The sequence below is a fragment of the Mus caroli genome, unplaced genomic scaffold (assembly GCF_978045245.1).
Source record: "Mus caroli unplaced genomic scaffold, Mus_caroli_1 scaffold_1, whole genome shotgun sequence".
In the NCBI taxonomy this organism is placed as follows: Eukaryota; Metazoa; Chordata; class Mammalia; order Rodentia; family Muridae; genus Mus; species Mus caroli.
The window spans coordinates 191,118,673-191,134,768 of record NW_028227256.1 but is presented as its reverse complement, the minus strand read 5'-3'; the positions used below and the strand labels follow the sequence as shown (position 1 = coordinate 191,134,768).

At 51.8% G+C, this 16,096-nt stretch overlaps 1 protein-coding gene across 4 annotated transcripts in view; it reads right to left on the bottom strand.

Moving 5' to 3' along the window:
- Positions 1 to 16,096, bottom strand: part of Lamb3 (laminin subunit beta 3) — a 42,045-nt gene that overhangs the window by 2,323 nt on the left and 23,626 nt on the right. For 3 of the 4 annotated variants that reach the window (XM_029475039.1, XM_021176807.2, XM_021176832.1), the window contains 16 exons: positions 16,014 to 16,077; positions 15,564 to 15,748; positions 13,615 to 13,735; positions 12,806 to 12,994; positions 11,436 to 11,591; positions 10,649 to 10,845; positions 10,177 to 10,288; positions 9,102 to 9,480; positions 7,243 to 7,403; positions 6,950 to 7,167; positions 6,537 to 6,734; positions 6,082 to 6,226; positions 2,589 to 2,796; positions 2,080 to 2,221; positions 1,549 to 1,725; positions 708 to 861 (listed from right to left, as the gene is read on the bottom strand). In XM_029475039.1, coding sequence (XP_029330899.1) covers positions 708 to 861; positions 1,549 to 1,725; positions 2,080 to 2,221; positions 2,589 to 2,796; positions 6,082 to 6,226; positions 6,537 to 6,734; positions 6,950 to 7,167; positions 7,243 to 7,403; positions 9,102 to 9,480; positions 10,177 to 10,288; positions 10,649 to 10,845; positions 11,436 to 11,591; positions 12,806 to 12,994; positions 13,615 to 13,735; positions 15,564 to 15,748; positions 16,014 to 16,077 — 2,806 coding nt within the window. The remainder of the gene's footprint in view (positions 1 to 707; positions 862 to 1,548; positions 1,726 to 2,079; positions 2,222 to 2,588; positions 2,797 to 6,081; positions 6,227 to 6,536; positions 6,735 to 6,949; positions 7,168 to 7,242; positions 7,404 to 9,101; positions 9,481 to 10,176; positions 10,289 to 10,648; positions 10,846 to 11,435; positions 11,592 to 12,805; positions 12,995 to 13,614; positions 13,736 to 15,563; positions 15,749 to 16,013; positions 16,078 to 16,096) is intronic. The other variant, XM_085844050.1, reaches the window with a different exon arrangement.

Sequence of the window (16,096 nt, the reverse complement as noted above, 5' to 3'; positions counted from 1 at the left end):
GCAGCAGGGAGCCATGAGACTGTCCTCTTAGGATTCCTCACCTCCCTTCCTCTCCTCCTGGATATAACAACCCTCTTCTCACCACCACTATCCATCATCCCGAGGTCCTCTGTCCTCTCCAAGGCCACCACCTCCTTCCTCAGATCTTACCTCTCTGAACATTTCTCCCTGGCATTGACTGTCCTCTGAGACCCCAGAGCTCTGGGCCCATATCACAGACATGTGTGTCACTATATATCAAAGCATGCATTTTGAGGGTAGCAGGAGAAAAGGCCCCAGCTGGACTGTGAGCCTCTCTGGGCCAGGCCATGTCACCTGCACATGTCTGTGTTCCTGCAGCCTTAGCACATGTATGTTCTGGCTGCTCAATAAGTCTTGACTGCTCTCATTCCTGCAGCACTGCTGGCTTGGCTCCAATAAGAGAGAGTTTTAGGAGTCCCAGATGGAATAGGGTAGTGAGGTGGCTTATGGGTGAAGGTGTCTGCCACCAAGCCTGATCACCCAAATTTAATCCCCAGAACCTACAAGGTGGAAGGAGATAACCAACTCCTCCAAGCCATCCTTTGACCTCCACATACATGCTATGGCAAATGTGTACTCGTACAAGTACACACACACAAAAGTATAATTAAAAATCTTTAAATAAGTACTGGATGGTGGCTACCTTCCAGGATGCCCAAGAGTCCATGTTCCCAAACCAGGCTCACCTTTCATTTTGTCCATCATTTCCATGGTCTCCCCAAAGAGCTCCTCTGCCTCCGTCTTGATGCTCAGGATTCGATTGCCTTGCTCGCCCAGCACAGGACTCTGACCCAGCCGCTCCTTCAACTCTGTATACTTTTGCTTAAGTCTCTTAAAGCCCTGGGAAAGATAGGCCATTCTCAATACCACCATGAACATCATCTAACATCCTAAATGCCAGCAGCTGCCTGGCATCACCCAAACAGCGCACAACCTCACAATATCCCCAGGGGTTGAGTTTACCCATACTGCCCTATCCCTGACCCCACAGGGGATGTCTTAAAATTTCTTTCCTCCTGTTGTATCTTCTCACTTGCTAAGCACAAAATGAAAGGGTAATATCAAGGTATGTTGCCAACGCTGTCACCACACCAGAATTACATGTGCCCGTGCTCCTGCCCTGAGTAAAGCGAGAGGTACACCTGAGATCCTGATATGGCTCTTTGATCTTCTTTGCCCTGCTTCTGACTAGGATGGAGTCCAGGGTGTCTGTCTAAGCCATGAGTGCCTGACCAGGCTGGAGACTCAGGAGATGAGCACCAGAGTGGGCATTGAGAGAACTACTTTGTAGATGAGCATGGACCTCATTCATAAACAGTGTATCTAGGGTGTTCCTTGTGCCTTGCACGAGCTACCCAGAGGGGCAGGGGTGGGTAGATCAGACACAGGGTGTATTTGGGTCCACCCTGAACCATTCTGATTCTGTCATGTATAGTCATGTATAATCTTATAAGGTGTAGTAACCCTTACTCCTCAGGAGCCCCACTCTGATTCCATCAGGCTGGGATGACTCTACCATCTTTATACCTCCTGGGCATTCATTGCCTGCTGGCTGGCACCCTCTGCAAGCTGCCGGGCCTGCATTGCCTGGGCCTGCTCCTCTTGGGCCTGGCGGCGAAGCTCCTTCATCCTTGCCCAAAATCCACTCATCTGTTCTTTCATGCCTTTCACCAGCCTTTCAGCTGGTACAAGGACCTGCTGAACCTTTATTGAAAGACAAAGGAATCGCAGTTTGTGTTGGGTCTCAGAAGCATCAAGGGGCCTCATTTCCCTAGCTTGTCTCTCTTGCTTCAGGAAGGAAAGTCCTCCCTTGACTTCAAGCTACCTGTCAAGTGGTACCCAAACTTTCTCCTCCTTCAGCTCCACCCACTTCACCCATACTGCAGCTCAGAGTCTATCCCTGCTTTTGCATCCTGAGCCGGTGAGACAAATCTGAAGCTTAAAGCCAAGCCAAGGTAAGACCTCCAGGGTGGCATCTAACCAGGTCATACTCTAGCACCTTCTGCCTTGAACCTAAATCTATTCATTCCCAAACACGGGGAGTCCTTAATGCCTCACCTCACCAACCCTTTCCTGGATGAGCCGAAGAGAGCGTCCAGTACCCTGCATTGTGTCCTGAGCTTCCTGCAGAGCCACGGTGCCCTGCCGAAGGTTCCCGACCACATCATCTACCTGCCCTTCCACAGCGTGGGCTCGGCTTCTGAGTAAAGGAAGAGGAAGGGGAGAGAGTGAGTTAGCAAAAAATGAACAGATATGAGCTTAATTTACAGCCGTTCTGGAGGACATTGTTCTTAGGCAAAGACAAGGGAAACATCAGCTCTCTCCCCACAGAACCCGCCCATGGGCAGCCATGGTAATGTTCATGGTGCTCTCTAGGCACAAGCTCTCCTCATGAAGTACTGGCTCATGTGTATGAAATGTAGCCTGGAGCCTGCAGAAACCCTGGCTTCCCTGACCATGGTAAGCCCTTCCCATGTTACAGACCCTGTACCCCTCTCCAGTCACACAGTTGGGGAATAAACATAAGCCCAGTTTCATGAGGAAGGCACTGGGGCCAGTGGCCGTACCTGGCCTGCTCAGCCTCAGCCTGGAGCCTGCGGGCCCGTGCGATGTCTTGCTTGGTCTGGGATAGCACTGAGTCCACATTAGGGAGCCTGGCTGCAATGGCCTGGATCTCTTTCATCTTGCGCAGCACTGTGGCTGAGTCGGTGGGCAGCCAGAGGGCCAGCACTGCCTCACTGACCTGTTGGATGGTGGCTGCATCTGTGTCAGGATCTGAAAGACAGCCAAGCAAGCCATCCGACTGTGAGCCCCACTTAGCTCTTCTAGGATCAGCAGCCCCTTCAGGCTGGGTAGCACTCCTGGAGGCTGTCTGCTGTAGCCCCTGTGTTGTTTCCCCAAGAGCCCTGCTCCTCCTGGCCAAACCCAAGCACATTTCTCTGGTGGGGGTTGGGGGTGGTTCCAGGACGCTATAGGATTCTTGTCCTGTGCTCTACTGAGAGGAGGAGGGATGTGGGCACAGCTGTGGCAGCTAAGTGTCTGTGCCACAGGAAGCTGTGGGCTTGAAAGAGGAGGTGGTGCCAGGCAGCTGGTGCTGAATAACTACAGCAGCACACACATAATCAGCTCCAAATTGGAGGGAGCGGCCAGGAATTGGAACTGCTTCCTTGGCAATGAGACCCCTTCCCTCCACCCGTCTTCAGGCCCGGGTGCTCATTTTTGCAAAGGCAGAGAAGAACTACCCCCACCCTCCGCCGAAATATCACTGTCTCGAGCCAGTCCTACCAATGGAATCTAGAAGCAGCACTCACTCATTCCTAGGCTCTCACCTCTTCTTTCTCCCCAGCACACACACAGCATGTCCCCCCCCCATATAACCAGTCTTCTGGCTTGTCTCTCTTCTCCTTCTGTAGCATGAGCCCCCTGAGGACAGAGACTGGATTTTTGTCCCATTTTGTGTCCCCAGATACCAGGTCAGGCCAGGCACTTGGAGACCCTTTGTATTGGAGGGAAAATGAAAGACTGAGGAGAACTTGTTCTTCGTTACTCAGGTTGCCTGGCTGAGTTTCCTGACCTGTGAAATGGCCTTGAGTGACAGGTCCCCCTCCTGGGCTGTGACATGTCACCATCAGTCAGCAAGAGTTTTTACAAAGTGTCTCAGAGAGAGATCTAAGAAGTACAGAGTTGACACCTTCTCATCTCTCAGCTGTTTCCAAAGATAACATCTGGAAAGGAGTGTCCACTTGCCCAGATAGTTTAGCCTGGCCTGAACCCCTCTGGGGTTCTGGGACCAGCCTCTCTTCATAGGCAGCAAGTGACACAGATTCCATTCATGCTCCTCTCCACACCAGGGGAGGAAGGAGACTGGATGGTCCATGTTATGCAACAATACACCATAGGAGCCCAAGGTGCAGCCATGGTTGTTTAACTAAGCAGCAGTCCCATCTCACCTTCAGCTCCCTGGGGAATTTTGTTCATGGAGATGCTGCCCCTCCAGAAGCCCAGTGTCCTGCTCTCCAAGTGAGGCCAGATGGATACCTTCCCCTAAAAAAAACCTGCTTCCAGGAGCACAGCCCACCCAGCTTAGGTGCTTCCTGTATTTTATACAACTGCAGCAGCAGCATGCACAAATGAGTATGCAGCGCACTTAGTAAACTTCTGAGTAAATACCAGTACAGTCAGAGTTTGCCCAGCCCTGTGGAGCTTCACTGCAGTGGGATTGAGCGGTCCATAAAAGATGAAGCATAACCCTGAGTGGCCTGTAGAGGACACTGTGCCTGCGCAGCCATGGAGCACTTCCCCAGGACCAGGGAGGCTTCTTGTAGGGTTAAAACCTGAGGGGCATCTCAGAGAAGGGCAAATTTGTCAGGCCAGAAGAGGCAACGGAAGGGAGAGGATATGGGGCGGGGGGAGGAATCAAAAGGAAGCACCCGGATGTGCGCGTGCATGCGCGCACGTGCGCCAGCACCACCTACAGCTGGACACCCTCTAGCAAGCTGCTTAACTTCTCTGCGCATTCCTCACACGGGATGTGGAGGTAATTGCAGTTCTTGACTGCTATTAAGGAATGCGATACAAAGGCCTTCCAATACAGCCTATATTAGTAACTGCTCTACAAGCCCCAACTGTGAACTTCCTCAATTCTACCTGAAGGTCTAGCAAAGGCAACCCTCCTTCCTCCATAGGCCTGACATTCTCTCCCCTGGCAGTAGCAGCTGGGACTGGCCCCTCCTACCATGGGTTCACAGAATAGAATCCACCAAGGGTGGCTATGAGAACTCTCTAGGGTCCTAACTACACCCCAGCCTCTCTCAGGCCCACCATCCCCTTCTGCCCCTGTATTTATCATTGACCCTGACCTGAGGTGCAGCCTAGCTGAGAGGGAAGAGAGGCCTGAGAGCTCCTGCCTGCTCCCAGGAGCTGAGCCTGGGCCTGCTCAAATTAACATAAGATGGCTACTCAGCCTCAAGCCCCAAACCTTGGCTGCCCTTTTATCCTTATGTGCCAGGCACCTCTGCCCTGTACTCCCATATCACACTCCCCAGTGACACCCCCTGCTTAAGTCACAGGGCCTCTGTGGAAAACCCCCTGGTCTTGAGTTCTACCTGTACCACCGACAGCTCCATGCTTGGCCTGCTGTCGCCCTCAGGAGACAACTTTGGCCTATTTGGGGTAAAAATACTACAGTAGTAGCATGAGCCGTGGCTGTTGTGCCCAGCTCTCAGCTCATATCAACCAGGCTTCCAGCCAAGCAAAGTCCTGGCAGGAACCCGAGAGCTAATAATATCAGCTCACACTCCAGTGGCACCTTTAATTTGTCAAAGCACATTTTACAGCAGTTCCTTGGTCCTCAGGATAAACCTGTAGAATACTACCAATCCCATTCTCAAGGGGAAGATAGAGTCAAGAGAAACAGCATGCCCGAGTCCTATCTCATCGCCTAGGCCACTGAAGAGAGTTCATTTCTCATTCATTCATTCATTCATTCTACCATATATGTGTGTGTGTGTATATATATATATATATATATATATATATATATATATATGTGCCAGAGACACTCATAATGAACTGTACAACCACTCCTGAGTAGAAGATGAACGGGAGATGGGATGAGGGATGCAGACAGAGAGACTGCACGAAGCCTTTCTGAGGAGGTGACATTTAAACCTATAGCCTTGGAGCTGTCGATCCCAGGTCAGCAAAGATCAGAGAAAGACCCTGCAGTGGGCACAGGCCTGACTGGTTTAAAGATGTCCAGTGAACAAAGGAAAGAGAAACAAACACAGAGATGAGGTGGACAGAGGCCAAGAAAGGAGCCCATGTTCATCCAAGAACAAGGAAGAGAAGCTGGAGAAAGGGTGGAGGGCAACAAAATCAATAGGAAACAAAAACAAAAACAAAACAAACAAAAAAAACCCAGGCAAGAGAAAGGGCCAAGCCCAAGGGCAGCAGGCATGATGGGAAGAAGGCAGGAGACTAATGAACTAGATGTGGGCATGAGGGACAGGTAGAAGCCAGAATACTCAGGGGTGGGGGTGGGAGTGAGGGCCAGCTTACCTGTGAGAAAGCCCCGGATCTGTTGGATGAGAAGCCGTGTGCGCTGGACATCTTCCTCCATCAGCAAGCGGCTGGTACTCACCTGGGTCTCAAGGCGCTGGGCATCAGCTTGGACCCTTGATGCTGCTTCCTCCGCTGCCCTGATCTATTGAAACACAGTGTGGGTCAGAAAGGGGCAGCGCCTCCAAGGAGCCTCTGGACAGCTCCCAAGGAATCTGCGGGACATCCTCTCACTGGGACTTGCAGCCTTGGGACGTGCAACCAAACTCCATTTGCGAATCATATTTATGTAGGAGAAAGCTCCAAATTCTACTTTTACACTTGCTGTGAGACATTAGACAAGTCACCTGAGATCTCTGGGCTTTACTCTCCTGAATATAAAAAACGTGAATTCTGAATTGCTCAAGGAATTTTGCAACCCATGACTCTTGCTCCCCATACTCTGTGGCACCTACCATTTGCCTGGTCTGCTGGAGCTGGGTGTTGAAGCTTCGTAGCTGCTCAGCTACCTGCCCTGCCATGTGGAAGGCCCCTTTGGCTCTGGGCAGGGCTCCCCTGCAGTGAGAGCCACAGGCTGTACCATTGTCCTGGGGACACAGCTCTCCAGGGCAATCTCCTGGAGTACAGGCTGTCTGCCTAGACCTGCCACAAAGCTGTAGAGAGATGAGGGTGTCAGAGGCCCCTTCATAACTACTCCCATCCCACACTAAACAGACACGCATCTCCATGACAACCATAACCATGTTTCCTTGGCAATCGTGGAACACACACAGCAAGGACATGGGGTCAGAAGGAGCGGGGTGGGTTCTGACTGGAACAGATTACAGGTGTGAGGGCTTCAGGACACTGGGCTCTCTTTCTCAGTCACCTTGTTGATGGTGGGTGTCAAGTCAGGCAGCGAAGCCATTTCTAGACGCAGGGCCATGAGCTGAGCTCCTCCAGTGCCTCCTCCTCCAGCCTGTCTCTCCAGGCCCTCTGCCTCCCTGCGACTGTCCCTCAGCTGGCTCAGCAGGCTAGAACTGTCAGACACTTGCTGTGCAGCTCGGGAGGACTGCTCATATGCCATGGTCAGCATGCGGAAGGCTCCTGAGGAAGAAGGATTGGAGGCCTTGGGTAAGGGCCTTTCTCCCTAGGGTGAGTAGCCTGTGCCCCTGTCCTCACCTGAAGGGTCTTCACTGCTTAGCTTCTCAAATTGCTCCTTCTTGCTTCGGTACATAAGGAGGAGCCGACTGAAGCTCCTGTCTAGATTCCCCAGGTCTCCAGAGAAGGATTCCATCTCCTCCTCTAAGGGCAGGTCCAGCGGCAGGCCCTGAAGAGTTCTCCTGAGATAGAAGAATATTTGCTGAAATATAGGGAGAAGCTGTAACTGAGTCAGGAGAAGCAGGTTGCGTGGGGAAGGACCTTCCATAACGGTGTGAGAAGGGACAATCCACATGGTGCTGAGCATTCTGCCTGGCAGAAGCCCAGACAAGCTAAAGCCAGGGTGTAGCCTACCCTATCTCTCTGCAGGTGGCTCAGTGAGTGCTCTCTCTCCTTGACTTCTGTCAGCGCAACACAGGATTCATCCCCCCCCCCCCATCTCTCGGCTGTTCCTGCTTCCATGAAGAGAACCACCCTGCTGGCTCCTCTGGCTCCCCAGGCTGACTTCAGCTCCTAACTTATGTTTGGGTGTTTCCAGTCTCTCCTCCATAGCCTAACCCTTCCCCATGGAGCTCCAACCACTGCATGCTCATCAGCCATTTCTATCTGGCAGGGGCTTTGAGTGTCACTCCAGGCCCTGGGTCCTGAGCTTAAGTATCTCTGGCATATCTCTGTCCTCATGCCTCATGGCCTCTCCTATACCACCATGCTTTCTGCTCTTACACATCTCTACCATACAGCCTTGTTCGGGCATAGCATGCCATTTTAGGGCCTACTAAAACACAGCTCATTCCTATGCTGACCACCTGTGGACTAGTTGCCTAATTCTGAGACTTAGGCCATATAGCACTTCCCCTGTGAAGGCCACCGTGGACTCCTCTGTGAGAGTCTTAGCTCTCTAACATACCCCATGTATCACATCACTGTTTACAGGACAGGTGCCTTAGCCCTTGGCCTATAAAGACCATGTCTTCGTATTTTAATGTCCCAAGCACCTTGCACAATGTTTGTATCCTATTCAAAAGCCTATTTACAAGGGCTGGGGAGATGGCTCAGCAGATAAGAATGTTTGTTCTACAACTATAAAGACCTGAGTTCAAATCCCCAGCACACATATAAAAAGCTAGGCATTGGCCAAAGCAGTGAGCCTCTGAGTCAATGGAGGACCCTGTCACAAGGCAGGTGCATCATACAGTGACAGCAGGCATCACCCACCGATCTGCTCTGGCCTCTGTATACATGTGTACCGCACGCGCGTGTGCGCACACACACACACACACACACACACACACGTGAAATGAATGAATGAACGAACAGGTTCCAACAAGCTGTAGCTCATCCAGAGAGCCCCCTCAACCCCCACACTGCCCAAGATGTCTGAATACCCTCATGAGAAACATAGCCTCTTTCATATTCTTCCTGGGCTTGGCACCATCCACCAATGCTCAGAGAACACAAGCTAATTATAGAAGCTTCCAGAACCTGAGCTCCTAAAGAAGGCGCCTCTGCTGGTTGGAGGGGTGTGGGTAGGACTGTTTCCATTCTAAAGACAAATTCAGAGATATTTTTAGTGCCCTATCTCTTGGGTGCCCTCTGCCAAGGTGACTAATCCGGGGCTGACTGTCCCACTGGCAATACAGGCTCAGGAAGAACATTAGGCTCAGGCTCTGGGTCTGTTGTCTGCATAGCTCACCACACCTGTGCCTGTCTCCACATCTGCAAAATGGAGGAAACACCACCACTCCACCTTCACAGACATGCCTTGGTAGCTAAGAAAGGATGTGTGTAAAGATGCCCCGTGAACTGGAATTAACCGGTGTGGTCCTCACCCGAATCCACTGGCATAATTCCTCCAACCACTTAGCATAAAAAGGACCTACCTGATAGACAAGATGCCATTGGCCACCTGAGCCACATCCTGCTCTGTGACAGAAGCGCCTCCCAGAATCTGTCTGATCTGCTCAATCTTGCTCTTGGCGTCTAGCAACCGAGAAGCCAGGCCATGGTCTTCCAGACCTGTCCCTGTCCACAGGCCTTCGGTGGCATTACGGAGACTGTGAAGGCGCCGAGCTTGCTCCTGGAGGTCTGTGTCATAGGCCTGGAAGCAGGAGTGGCAGGCCACACATACTGGGTAGCGGTCACAGTGACCTCGTTGGCATTGGTCGCAGCGGGGCCCCGTAAAGCCAGGGCGGCAGAGGCAGCGGCCTGAGGCTTTGTCACAGCCAGGACCCTCCGTTCCTCTGAAGTCACAGTCACAAGCTAGAAACAGGGAGAAATGACACTCAGAGGCTGGGGCCAGGAAGGGGTAGGGACGTGGAAAGGATGAAGAAACTGGGCCTGCTTACATGACATAGACTATTGGTTGCCATCAGCTAGAGCAAAGCCAGCCTTGGCAGGGACTAACAGAAAGCTTGTCCCCTGCACCTACCACATGCCAGTCACGTTCCCAGTTACACTTTTACATGCATGTGAACCTATCTGATCTGCATATCATAGTCTGGTTTCCTGCTTTTGTTTAAGATGTGACCATGGCACGGAAGGGGCCCAGTGCACAGCACTTCTTTCCACCTTAAGAGCAGGAAGTATGAGAGGGGCAAGTTGCTTAGACCCCGCAAGGCAGAGCTGAGACCAAGGCTGGTCATTAGACTCCAGTTCTATACCACTGCTGATATAAAAGCACTCCAGGGAAGCACTCCAGTCCCCAGCTCCCAAGATGCATTTTCTCCACTGCTGCTGGCCACTAAAGCCCCCTGCCTCTCACCTTAGAATGTGAGGAGCTACTTTAGTTAACCTGATCCAGACACAGGGAGGCCAGGCAGTCTTCAAGTATAGATACTCACAGGGCTAGCCAGGCTATCAATATTCAACTTCCAACCATATCAAGGCCTTTCAACCAAGCACCCCTTATCCCTCCCCTCTACATGCCTGCTGCATGATCATGTAATAAGCACACACCTTGGCACCCTGTGGCCACGTGTCCATAGGTCTGGTCAGGACACTGACGGATGGCTGCAGAACTACACGTGAGGCCGCCAAACCCTTCCCGACAAGGACACTGCCCTGTAAACTGAATAAAGAGAATGCCATGGGGAACCCTTCTGGTCTCTGCATGGCTTTGCTTCTGGGGACTGTGCCCCACACCTGGTGCTCTATAGACCTGGTACTCCCCAAAACTAGGGCTCCCACTCAAAGACAAGCCCAAAGTCAAGTTATAGCAACGAATTCCAGAATGTATGGGAAACAAGCCCGGCCCAGGCTGAGAACTACAGAGGGAGGGAGAGCTGGTGGCCTTCTCCAAGGGGAAAGGGGACAGATGTAGCTTGGCCTGGCTGTAGGAAGGCCAGAGAACAGTGTAAGGGAGAGTTGAGAGACACTGGAGGGTAGGATCCCTCTGTGACTGAAGAGCCCCTGGGCCTGTCACTCATACCTGGTTGCACTGGGAGCTTAGGGAGTTGCGTGGGTCACAGGCACAGGGCTCACAGCCCAGGCCGCTGGCCAGCTTCCAGTGAGAAGGGGCACACTGGTCACATTTGGGGCCCACTACATTGGGCAGACACAAGCAGCGTCCGGTTTCCTCCTCACAAGGCATATCTTTCCGGGCACCTAAGATGCTGCAGTCACAGGCTGTGGGAGGGAGGAAGGGCTGGTGAGCATAGGTAGACTCCCGAAAAGAGGCTGGCCGGGGGTGGGAGGGTGGGGGTGGCGGGGTGCGGTGCACCAGAGAGGGCCCAGCGCTGGAAAAGCACCTGCCCTCTGACTTACTGGAGAGAGTAACCCCAGGGACCCTTCCTACCAAACTCTGCCTGGCCCTGCCTCAGGGCACTGTGTCCCAGATTCTCACTCTGCAAACAGAATTCGAGGCTAATGCTGTACAGAGCTGGTACATCCCCCTAAAGTTGAGCTCTGCAATGAGACCAGACTGAAGTCACAGGGCTTGCCCTTGTGCATAACATGGCTTACTCATAAGGCCACTGCGCCTTCCCAGCCACCTGGCGGTTTGGCAGCCGGCCTGCCCACCCTGGCACTGGCTGACTCAAACCCACCTTCCAACCCAGGCCTGTGCTGCCACTTGCTGGAGGACTGTGGTAGAGCACACATGTACGGAGCAGGGCTCCCTGTGAGGAGAACACTCCAGGGACAAGGCTCGATCTGGTAGCTGCACCTCCAACAGCCCATGTCACCCCACCCCACACCTTCCTGGGACTGCTACTCACCATGGCAGCCCTTCGGGTTGGCAAAGGTGAGCCCGGTGAAGCCAGGCTTGCAAAGGTCACAGCGCTCTCCTTGCACGTACTCTTTGCACACACACTGGCCCGTCAGTCGGTCACAGGGAGCTCCCTGGACTGCCCCATCTGGATCACACTCACAGGCTGAGTGGCAGGAACAAAGGAAAATTAGAGCTCAGGGGACATGCCAGGATAGCCTGCTCCAAGTCCCCCAGGCAAGCATGGAACCCTTGGTGCCTGTCTCCCCGTCTGTCACATGAGAAAAGGACATTCCTTCTGGGCAGTAAATGGTGAATGCAGGTAGGACAGCACCTGACTCCTATCAGGGAGCATGATTTCCCTTGCTTCTGTGGTCATCACTTCCTGAGTGACTACCATGACTACTGTCACAGACTGCCCTGCCCAATCCACACGACATCCTCAAGAGGCGGGAGATGCCATACAACGAGGAAAACAGTGCTCGCAGATGTTAGCATCCTGGAGATTGTCCTCGGGACTGGGGAAGCAGACTAGTCTGTCTCACTAGTTCTGTCCAGCTACTGAGCTTCTCCTGCCTGCGCCTGGACTCCTTCATGCCTCACAAAACTCAAGGCTCCTTTGTCCACAAGGTTTTTCCTGATCAAACTGGCCTGAAACACTTGTTCTAACCTGTTTGTCTTCTCTTAGGTCAGCAGTTCTCAGCCTGTGCTTCACAATCCCTTTGGGTTCAATAAGCCTTTTACAGGGGTCACATATCAGATGTCTTGCACAACAAATATTTGTATTACAATTCATAACAGTAGCAAAATTACAGTTATGAAGTACAAACGAAAATAGTTCTGTGGTCGAGGGTCACCATGACATGAGGAACTGTATTGAAGGGTCACAGCCTTAGAAGATTGAGAACCACTGTCCCATGTGAATCCAATGGCCTGGTGGGCATGTTAAGCCATTCCATTATTCAGTCAACAAATACTCAACCACAGGGATTTACCAGCCATTGTACTGGGACTGAAGGATTAAGATATAATCTCATGGTAGAGGAGTTCTCAACACTGGGGAAACAGAAAAACAAAAGGGGTGGATTTGTACCCCTCGGTTTCACAATGTGTGTGCACCCCAAAGGCAGGAGCTGTTCTTGTGCTTTCTTCTCTCTGCATCCAAAAGAAAGGCTGAATACTGGTCAGCAAGTCATTGCTTGATGGCCCAGAGACCCAAGAGGGTAAGCAACTTACTCAGTAGAGCACAGCTAAGTTAAAACAGCCCACAAGTCCTTCCTTGAGACCAAATTTTCATTCCTCCTTGGTGGCCTTCATGTCCCCAGAGACAAATTGGAGAGAAAGAGTGGACAGTCATCTGTCCCTGAAGCTACTACTCACGAATACAAGTCTCATGAATGGGAGCGCTGGGTCGTCTATTCCGGAAATAGTGTAGCTGACAGCGCTCACAGTTCTTGCCCTCGGTGTGGTCCCGGCAGTTGTCACACACACCCCCATTTGTCCCCTGGCTGGCAGCAAACACAGCTGGGTCAAAGTGGCAGGTCTCTGAGTGCCCATTGCAGTCACACCCTAGATGGGGAGATCCAAGGTTGACTCCATGAGGCAACACAGACCACCATAGCAGACACCATAGATAGCATTAGCATCTCTATCGTCTCTTCAAGATGGCAGAGCAAGGAACTGAGGCCCAGTTTCAAAGGAGGCTTGGGAAGGGTTGCATGATGGGGAAGAGGGCTGAGTGGACAAGCTCCCAGACCTCCCAACTTCCTTTTGGGATGGTCTCCACATGAAAAGGAGGTCCTCCATGCACTCAAGCCCTCCACATAATCACAGATGGGTCTCTGCTACTTTGTGATCTGCACAGACAAAGGCTCTGTATCCAAGGGCCATTGGGTTTAGAGATGTGATCACTGGGAGCCAGATGTGTCTGCCACAAAGCAAGAAGCCTGGAGGGGCCAGTGGCTCTGGAAGCTTCAGCAGGGACCAAAGCCTGGCTCTTTCAGGGCTGACATAATAGAGGTTGAGGCAGTGAGGGGATTCCAGCTCTACTTTAACCTAGAGATCTAAAAGGCATGCTGAAATTCAGCTTCCACATAAGCAACAAAAGCAGATTCCCAGTGGTCCAGGTAAACAGAAGAGTCAACTCCCATCCCATTTGCTACAGTCAGGGGCTGATCCCAGGTTCCTACTTTGGCACTCGTGGGTGTCCTGGCCCTCTGCAGGTCTCCATGGACGGTTGTTGTAGAAGGGGGCACAGCGGTCACAATTGGGGCCAGCTGTGTTATGCTGGCAGACACAGACATCGTTGACCTGGGAGAGGAGCCAGTGATTACCAGAAAGAAAAAACAGGAAAGTTTGAGGGCAGGACCTGCTCACTCCCCCGCAGGCCAGCATGCTTCTTCCTCAAGACCTTGACTAGACACAAGCCCTTCCAGGACACTACACCTAAATGCTTCACACCTAAATAAATGCTTCAGCCTTCACCCAGTTCCTGTAACACTGTGATGGCCCAGATCTGTATGTGAACACTCAGAGTGTGTGCCTGTGAGAAGTCAATGAGTGTGCATGCACGCGTGGTGTTCTGCATACAAGCAAGGGTTTCACAGGCTCTTTTATGCTTCTTGATACCTGTGTCATACAGGCCAGGGCTCAGTGGAAGATAGGAAACATTGGACTAATAAACTGTGGGACTCTGGAAGCTGGCAGGCTCTCTGCAGCTTCATTCTGGCAGTCTGTGACTAAGCTGCTTGGCTGGTGGAACATGCATTGTAAGTTGTTACTAGACTCATTAAGACATAAAAATAGAATCACTATTGTATGCTAATTGCCTCCCCAATTAAGCCCCACCTCCACAGCCTGGCACTCAGGGACCTGTTCACTCTTAGCTCCTCTCCCTTCTCTGCCACAGCTGAATCTCTAGCCACTACTCCTGCAAACTGGCCATTTCCCATTAGCCAACTCTGATGGATTTTTTTTTTGCCTGCCCATAATTAATTTCTGCATCCATTAGTCAAATGGATCATATTTACCCCTCCTGCCTAGGCCCTCCTAGGTCTCTCTAACTCCATAAATTACAGTGTTGACTGCATGCATAGTCACCTAGACAGTGTTTTACAAACACCAGAGCCCTGGCTAAGTTCCACCTGAACCTTGAACCTCTGGGACAAGGCTGAGGCATTGATGTGGTCCTGTGAGTTCCTCCTCACACCCCTGCATTCCTCCTACTCAGCCTCAGGCTCTCCTAATCTGTCTCCTAAGCCCTGAGAGATCCGGGGGAATTCCCTCTGGGCTCCTTTGTAGCCTCCAGAAAGAATTGGCCCAGAAGTGGACAGAGTAGAGACTGAACTGCTCTCTCCACCAACCTCCCTCCTCGGTCTCCTGCTGTGACTTCCCCCTGCCTTTCTGCCACCAGGCTGTGCCATAACCCTTAGGTTGACACACTGATGCCCTGGGAACTGCAAGCAAAAGGTCGGTCCCAGATCTCCTTCAGTGTAGTGGCTCTCTCCTCTTCTCAGGGTCCTCCTGTTCAGTGTGGTCATGGACCAACAGAGCTTGCTAAACTGTAGCTTCTCTACCCTACTGCATCAGTACTGGCCGGTGTCCGGGTGGACTTTGTGTGCAGACTAAGCATTGACCCCTCACCTGGCCCCACACCCTACTGCCAGATGGATAAACTCATCAGCTCTCAAGCCCACAGTAAGCACAACAACCTGAAGCTTCCAACCTCAGTAATTAAATCAGAATAGCTGAGAGTAGAGGCCTAGACAGGTTATTTTGGCTGTCATACCTTATAATTCATGATAATATTTTCCTATGTACACAGTAATTTCCATGGTATAGTAATGCTGTGAGACCCATTATGTAAACTCATTCTGTAGTTGAAAATGACCTTGAACTCCTGTTCCTCCAGCTTCTACCTTCTAAGTGTTCTGGGCTTGCCAGGTATGCACACTGTGCCCAGCCCCACCCCCATAACCTATTTCCCTACCCTTCTCTGGCCTTTCACATACTAGGTAGGCTCTACCACTGAGCTATGTCACCAGCAATAGTCACAACTTAAATGGAGTGTCTGTTCTGCTTTGTGGGTCTGTTCTGGTCCTACTCCTTCCACTCCACCCTACCCACCCTGGGTTGTCACCTGCACAGCAGTGGTAGAACCTCCAGGATTAGGGGCACAGTGGTCGGCATGTCCGTGACAGAAGCAACTCCCCTGTAGACGTAGCTGTGACACTGCAAAGTAGGCGCTGGGTGGATAGGAGCCCCTCTGGGGCACAGGGGCCAGCTTGGTGAAGTTGACTCTCAAGTTTGTGATGTCCCCAAGTTCTGAGAGTGACACCAGCAAGAGGAGAGGTAAAAAGACAAGACGTTAATGGCCAATGGAATCTCCTTTTCTGCCTTCCCATCATACCACAGACACCCCCACCCTCAGCCTTCTCACAGCATCTCCCTGGAGGGTGAGCAAGGCAAGCAGTGTTTCCCAGCCACATCGGAGAAGTAGGAAGGAACTGGGAATTTCGATGACCCAGCTTCCCACCTGTTTCCTACCCCCACTACCAGTCCCACAGAAAAGAGGAAGACTCAAACAAACCTTGAATCTTTTTACTTTGAGATGCAGGGATAGCTGATGCTAAATCCATAAGGTTAAGTTGGACCTGATCAGAGAGAAGAAAG